Genomic DNA, 7,212 nt, shown 5'->3' with positions numbered 1-7,212 from the left:
CAACACTTTTTACGTTTAATCCGACATGAAGGTGCACAGACGACCCAAACACAAATGTACAAATTCTATATTTATTTCTACTTTGAAGCAGAGATGAAAACAAAAAGACATACAAATAAAAATACCATTAATAGCTATTTTCTTCTTATCTAATCTTAATTATAGTAATTGTATTGAACCTAAAACTACCCAGCAACAGTGCATGGTGCAAAAAACATCCCTGATTGATTAAAAAGATCCTATAATGAGCTTTCATCAACTGAATGTCACAGAAAAGGATATCTATTAAAATAAAAAAAATATTGTAAAGCAGATTATTGGCGGTTTTAAGCATAAACAGAAAAGGTGAAGGTTGCTGCTGGAAGCTGCGGTTTGTACAGCTATGAAAACCAAAAAAATAAAAACCGTGGAAGTGGACGTAAAGTTCTGCAGGCTTGATAAAATCGTTTGGTTACTTTAACACGGATGAGCCTCACATTGGATCAGAGCTTTATAAACTGAAACCTGCAGCTATAACCCCCCCCCCCCCCCCCCATGTTACTCACAGCGGGCCAGATTGTTTAAACGGGCTCATTTTGGGTCAGCGGTTCGGTTCATGCTGCCAGATCTGCTCTGCCTGCATGTTAATTAAAATTTCACTTCCTGAGTTGGTGTTGGATGAAAATAGAACATGTGCACAAACTGCAGTCTGGGGGGGGGGGGGGGGGGACTTCTCAGGCACAAATCAAAAAGGTTGTAATAGATCAAGTCGGTTAGATGACCTTACAGAGCGGCAGAATAAACTGTAAAACAATCAGAAAAACTAAACCAAGCTTCTTTTTGTTTAACTGTCCAGTCTCTCATCCTTGTTGCCCCGCTGTCAGCCTGACTGAAAAGCTTTTTGTTGTTTTTACAGAAAGCTGCAGGTTTTCCATCTAAACAGCAGCGATGGGCAGGAGGACAGAGATTTCCCCTGAAGACCGTTACAGCTTCCTGTATGGTCAGATAAACACAGCGGGGCCTTTTAGGGACAGAAATACCAGCAATACATCGTCTCAAGGTCACAGCTCATTTGTTTCAGTTATTTGATTATATACAACTTTTATTCTGTTTCCTTTGCGTATGGCTCTTTTCCCGTAGGACACACAGAACTGGGAACGCAGCCATTTTTCCTTTATTGGTCATGAAGCTTGCTCTACATGGCACAGACGAGGTTTTAATTGCTTAAATATAAAAAGAATCTTACTTTGCTTCTAACTTCAGGCTACAGAGTCATTAAGAGTACCTTAAAAATACATTATTCTGGTTATGAGCGTTTTACGCGCACTCTGAAAGGCTCAGACTCTAAAAACAGGATTTGCCTGGCGTTCCCAGTTCAGTGCAGAGTTGTGCTTGTTGGTGTGAGATTATCTGCTGAAGGTGAAAACTGCCATTATCATTAAATTAAAAACAACCACCAAACATCTGGGTCCTCACAGAAAGCAACATAAAAGCAACTTTTGTTGTTCCTGCAGCCGCATGTAAAATGTTCCCAATCTGGAGCAAATAGTTCTGATATATTAGTCATTTCATATCTACAGTTTTTTTTTTTTTGTCTTTTTAAGCCAAGTAACAACAAAATAGAGCGACTGGTGAAAAACAAGCGAGGAGCATGATGATGCGCTTCAAATTAAAGGTTACTTTTATTCATCTTCAGCTTTGAGTGAGCTAAAAACAGGAATAAAATAAAATAAAACCATTTCTGGTGTCAGTTATCTACAAAAACAAGCCCAAAAGAACGAAAAAAAAGAAAAAAAAAGAAGCATCTATGTCACATCCATGATGGTGATCTTGAATGATTGGTTCTGAAAATGGAAGAAAAACAAAAAAAGAATGTAGTGGATCCGCCCGGTTGGATCCACCGGTGTCCCGCGGTGCCGTCACCCCCCCCCCCCCCCCCCCCCCCAGCACACAGACAGACTAAAGCTGACGCTTAGCATTAAACCGTGCCGGGCCTCATCATTTACAGCCAAAGCTCTCTTCTTCATGCGTGATGAACGGGCAAAAAACAAACAAAAACTCGTCTTTACATAAAAAAAATAAAGGGGAAGAGGAAGAGAGGAGATGAAGGGATGTACATGGTGAGAACAGCGACTTGCTGCGGATCATTCACGCTCTTTATTCACACAGCCACACAGAGAAGTACGACACAAAGAGCAAAACAAACGCTTAGAAAGTGTTTCGTTCAGGAGAGACCTGACTGAACCCTGGTTGTCTTTGTTGCTGTTAAGTGCCAACGAAGGAACACGTTAGGGAGGTAGAGAGGAACGGAGAAAAGAAAGCAGGTGTTGGGCCGACAGAGGGAGGGAGGGAGGAGGTGGGAAGAGCCTGGGCGGCTGTTATTTCTTGGCCTTGCCGGCCTTGGCTGCGTTCCTTGGAGGAGTGACGGGTCTCCCCAGCCCCACGCCTCCTCCTCCGCCGCCATACGGGTACAATTTCTTATCTGCAGGCTTCAAAATCTACAAGACAAAAAAATAAAGAAACTTTGATGAGACTGGGTACAGCACACAACTTTGTAAACTTTCCCACGGGTTATGTCCAGATAATTGGAGACTCTACTAAACATTCGCTGCTTTAATCGTCTTTTTATTATTTAGCTGAAGTTGAACTTTAGGCTGTGCTGTCAGATATAAACCAGGGGTCCAAACATTTTGCCATGGGGGCCAAAATGTGCAAAAACATAATCTTTTCATTTCAATCTGCTCAACAATAAACTAAACACTTTTTTTGATAACGAAAAAAGCTAATTAGCCGGATCCCTGTAGAATCAGTCTACTTTTTGGTAAAAAAACAAAACAAAAAGTGCTCTTATTTACTATTAAATTAACTTAAATAAAAAAACTCTAATCTGGGTAATAAAAGATCAAAACTTTAAATGTGTCTTTTTTGAAAGGCCTTGTATTCATGTGTATCTGCATCAACCTGAGCTGGCCAAACCAACTTCTCTAATTGACTGAGGGCCCAACGTCCTTCAGAGGGCCACACTGTGGACAAGCAGCTAGAAACGCTTTTATCAGCCTAAAGTCACATTACTGCAACGCTCTGTGTGTCGCAGTCTCAGTCAAGTCGTTCTAAAAAGCAGCTGAACGACTTAACCAACGTGAGCACATCACCTCCAGGATTTGATTGGTTACATATAAGTTAGGCTTCATGATGGGATGGTTTTCTTTATCAGTAACGGTCGGCTGGAGAGCAGGAAGCTGAATCTGGGAATAATCGTCTCATCTTCAACACGCCTGAGGCGACGCTACGACTGCTGGGGCTCCTCCAGGATTAAATAAACTAAAAGGAGCAGAGGTCCGGGCGTCTACACGCTTTATGAGGTTGCTGGGTGAAAGCAGTGAAGCTGAGGTAAGGAGATGATTTTCCTATTACTGCCACCAGGTGGACTGGAGATGTACTGCAGTCAGTTTTCTTTCCCTCTACATCACCAGGCTGATTTAAACATTCCCCACAGCCTTTTAGAACAGTGGACACCCAAAGCACAAATTACCCAGGGTTCCTTTCACCTGGGTAAAAAGATCCCAGGTATTTAAATCACTGGATAAACGGTAGCCACCCTACGTTTCTGACTGATGGAGTTTCTGGGTTGATCCTGAGATCATCGACACGCTTCTTCTTGAATGTTCCTTTTATTCAGGAAAGCTTTAAATACACAGCAGCACTGTAGCATTTTAGCCGTTTTCTCTGCTTAATGATTAATTTTACTGTAAAGCACGGTCTTGTCTGGTTGGTTGTTTTAAAGAGCTTCCTAAATAAATGAAAACGCCTAAAATTTTCACATTTTTCTAGTGTAGAAAACCTCGACTTTGTCTTCTTGTAAGGCAGGTTTGATGAGCAGTTCTGAATGAAACTAACATTTTAAAATAATCTAAATAGAATCCAGCAGCCTGAGCAGAGAACAGGAAGCTTTAGGGTCTTACACACCTGGAAGGAGCACATGAGCGTCTCGTCCACGCTCATCATGGCGCCGGCGTTGTCGAACTCTCCACAGTAGTTGGGAGCCGAGAAAAGAGTGACGAGTTGCCTCTTTGCAAAAAACTCGTAACCGTCTTCAACCACCTTAGAAGAGAAAACTGGAGTTAAAAGAGGGAATAAAACGTCTGTAGGTAGTTAGGAAGACTGTCTCCTTTAAGATGTTTTCTGTCCAGTTGTTGCATGATAAATAACTGGCAAAGCAAACAAAGCAGCAGACATTAATGTAAATATCTACAGCTTTTTAAGGAGTAAACTAGTCAGAACCTTTTAATCTCATTGGCTCTTCAAGTAGAAACATGAAGAAAATATCAGTGTTGTTGCATGTACACCCACAGCGTGATTGCACCAACTCGTCTCACTGCATTAAGCCACCAGACCATGACGGAGCAACGCCTCAGGAACACCTTCCTGATCAGGCTCCCTTTAGTTTACATCCAGACGTTTTATTTTGGTTATTAAAGTATTGACACTAAACTCAATGGCCTTTCTGGAAAATATCCCAACAACCAGGCTATAAAAAACACTAAATGTGATGATTTTAAGCTTTTAAGGCGCTAAATGATGGAGTTAAAAACTCTGTCCTGATCTTCTGGGCAGCGAACGCACCACACGTGACTGAGTGATCGACAGTCAGACCTCCTCACATTCACCATCTGTAAACTTTATGAAACTATAGGCAGAAGCCCAGAGAGGTTAGAGACCTTAAAGGAAATTGTATTTTCAAATATTTGTTCAGATGTATCTGCAGATTATTTCAGCTGAGAGAGAGAGAGAGAGAGCAGGATTGTCAGCAGATAACAGGAAGGCTGAGCGGAGTCCAGCAGAACTGCTGCTTTACGCTGCAAAAAGGGACTAAAAGTAAATAAATTAGTGTATTTTCCCTTGATTTGAGCTACATAATATTATCTGCTAATGGAATGAGTATTTCTACCCCTAAAATAAGATAATTAGATATCCTGCACTTGAATTGTTCCTATTTTTAATTGAACAAAAAAATCTTATTCCATTGGCTTATTTACCTGCTCTAATCAAGGAAAAATACACTGATTTCAAGAATGTTTAACTTTTTGCTATTTCTTCTTAGTAAAGGAACATCTTTGATATGGAGTCTTCTGGAAAAGTCAAAGTTAATTTAAGGACCTGCATTCTTTAGGGAATAGGCACAAAGTCCGCCGCTTCCTTAAAGTTAGACACACTAATCGTTATTAATCGTAACTAAAGGTCGTTAAGCCTGAAATGTAAACTCTTTAGCTGTAAAACTCTTGTTTTCTCTTTAACAAATGCGAGGTGATGTTGTCCCTGCTGCTCATATAAAACATTTAAAGGAAAATCATGTTTCTCATGTTCCGGTATCTCTTTACAGTTTCCAGAAACTGCAATCACAAAGATGTGAGACGGATAGGAAGTAAAATGTGTAAATAAGCTTTTTACCGACATGAAAAACACCCAGATCCCTCATTTTTTCCAGGAACGCTGAGAAATGTTTTACAAAACGACAGAAACAGGGAATCAACCCAGAATGTACCTGGTGTGCCCTGCATATTAGGTCCATGTCGTGTTTGTGCAAAAACTTGGCCACCACGTCTGCCCCGAAGGTGAAGGAGACGCCGCGGTCGTTCTCCCCCCAGCCCAGCACGTCTTTGTCCGGGTCGGCCCACAGCAGGTCGCACAGCAGACCCTGGTCCGGTACGTCTGTGGGCCGCATCACTCTGCGGATCTGCTCCATGGACTGCAGATCAGGAGAGAGACCTGCAGAGGACGCACAGCTTTCAACGCCTCATCCACTCTTCAGAGAAAAAAAGAAAAAGCAGCAGAAAAATGCAGGAAAGCAGGCGTACCTCCATGACAGCAGAATATTTTCTCGTCTACAATAGCAGCCACGGGTAAACAGTTGAAGCAGTCTGTGAAGGTCTTCCACAGCTTGATGTTATACCGCCGCTTACCTGCAGCAGGAGGAAGCAAAGCATCACTTCTGCACACCCTTCACATTTTAACGCCGTTTATTACACGGGCGGCGCCGCGTACTCACACTCGTCATAAAAGCCGTAGATTCGATTAATGGAGGCGCACTCGTGGTTGCCGCGCAGCAGGAAAAAGTTCTCGGGGTATTTGATCTTGTAGGCCAGGAGCAGACAGATGGTCTCCAGCGACTGCTTCCCTCTGTCCACGTAGTCGCCCAGGAACAGGTAGTTGCTCTCTGGAGGGAAGCCTCCGTACTCAAACAGCCGCAGCAGATCGTAGTACTGACCGTGGACGTCGCCTGCAGGGGGCAGCAGAGGCGCACGGTTAGAGGAGCGCCTCAGAGATCAGCCACACCATCATCACAGGTCTATCATCGCTGTGCAGCGTTTGTAAATGCTCTAATGGGGAGTGAAGCCACTCACCACATATTTTTAAAGGAGCCTCTAATTCTAGCAAGATGGGCTGGCTCAGGAAGATCTCCCTGGACTTGAGGCAAAGGCCACGGATCTCGTTCTCCGTTAGCTGAACGTTCTTCCCCGGCCGGGAGCCTTTGACTGGCAGAGGAGAGAGAAAACGGAGAGATAAGATGTTTTATGGACGAGACATTATCAAGACAAACATGTACTCTGAGCTTCAGCAAAGATTGACATTCAGCCGAGGATTGTGAACCAGACTGGACAGCTAACACCTCCCACAAACCAAATGTTGTCAGATTCTGTTTGCACATCAGACTTGCAGACATTTCCACAGGTACTCGCATCCTTTAGGTAGTTTTTTTTTTGTGGAACTGAGAAACTGGCAGGGAAACAAACAGATCTCGCCGTCAGCCTTAAACGAGGTCGCTCAGGTCACACGGATGTGGAAACTAAAACTAAAGCACTTCCCCTTTAATGTGACGCTTCAGAGGCAAATTATGCAAAGGCTTTATTTAAAGGCCTTTTAGGCACGAGCGCTCAGAGAAAGGAAAGAAACAGGTAGTGATGGACTCGTCTCTCACAGCAGAGTGAACATGGTGTTCTAATTCTGACGTTATCTCAGGAATTCAGCAGGTTTATCGACTGTCTGCTTATCACGCATTTTCACACACAGCACAGAGTGGAGGGGAAACAAAGCGCCGCGCCGATCACAAGACCAACAACACTCCAGGCCTCATGTCAGCTGCGCTAATACAAAAGCAGGCAGGCCCGGGGAAACATTTCAGGAAAGAGGAACGGCGTGGAATCGTACAGCCGGCCCGTCCTCATCGCCGCGATT

At 43.3% G+C, this 7,212-nt stretch overlaps 1 protein-coding gene across 1 annotated transcript; it reads right to left on the bottom strand.

The window, feature by feature from the left end:
* Positions 1–877: 877 nt before the first annotated feature.
* On the bottom strand, positions 878–6,506 carry LOC118556555 (serine/threonine-protein phosphatase alpha-2 isoform-like; the record flags this gene model as incomplete). The annotated part of the gene is given in 6 exon segments (XM_036148163.1): positions 878–2,477; positions 3,946–4,080; positions 5,522–5,745; positions 5,835–5,939; positions 6,026–6,256; positions 6,381–6,506. Coding segments are annotated over 6 exon segments (941 nt in total), but the record flags the coding sequence as incomplete, so codon positions are not given.
* Positions 6,507–7,212: the final 706 nt, after the last annotated feature.

The sequence above is a fragment of the Fundulus heteroclitus genome, chromosome 16 (assembly GCF_011125445.2).
Source record: "Fundulus heteroclitus isolate FHET01 chromosome 16, MU-UCD_Fhet_4.1, whole genome shotgun sequence".
Lineage (NCBI taxonomy): Eukaryota > Metazoa > Chordata > Actinopteri > Cyprinodontiformes > Fundulidae > Fundulus > Fundulus heteroclitus.
Note: the sequence above shows the minus strand (reverse complement) of the source record. Positions and strands in the feature narration are given on the sequence as shown.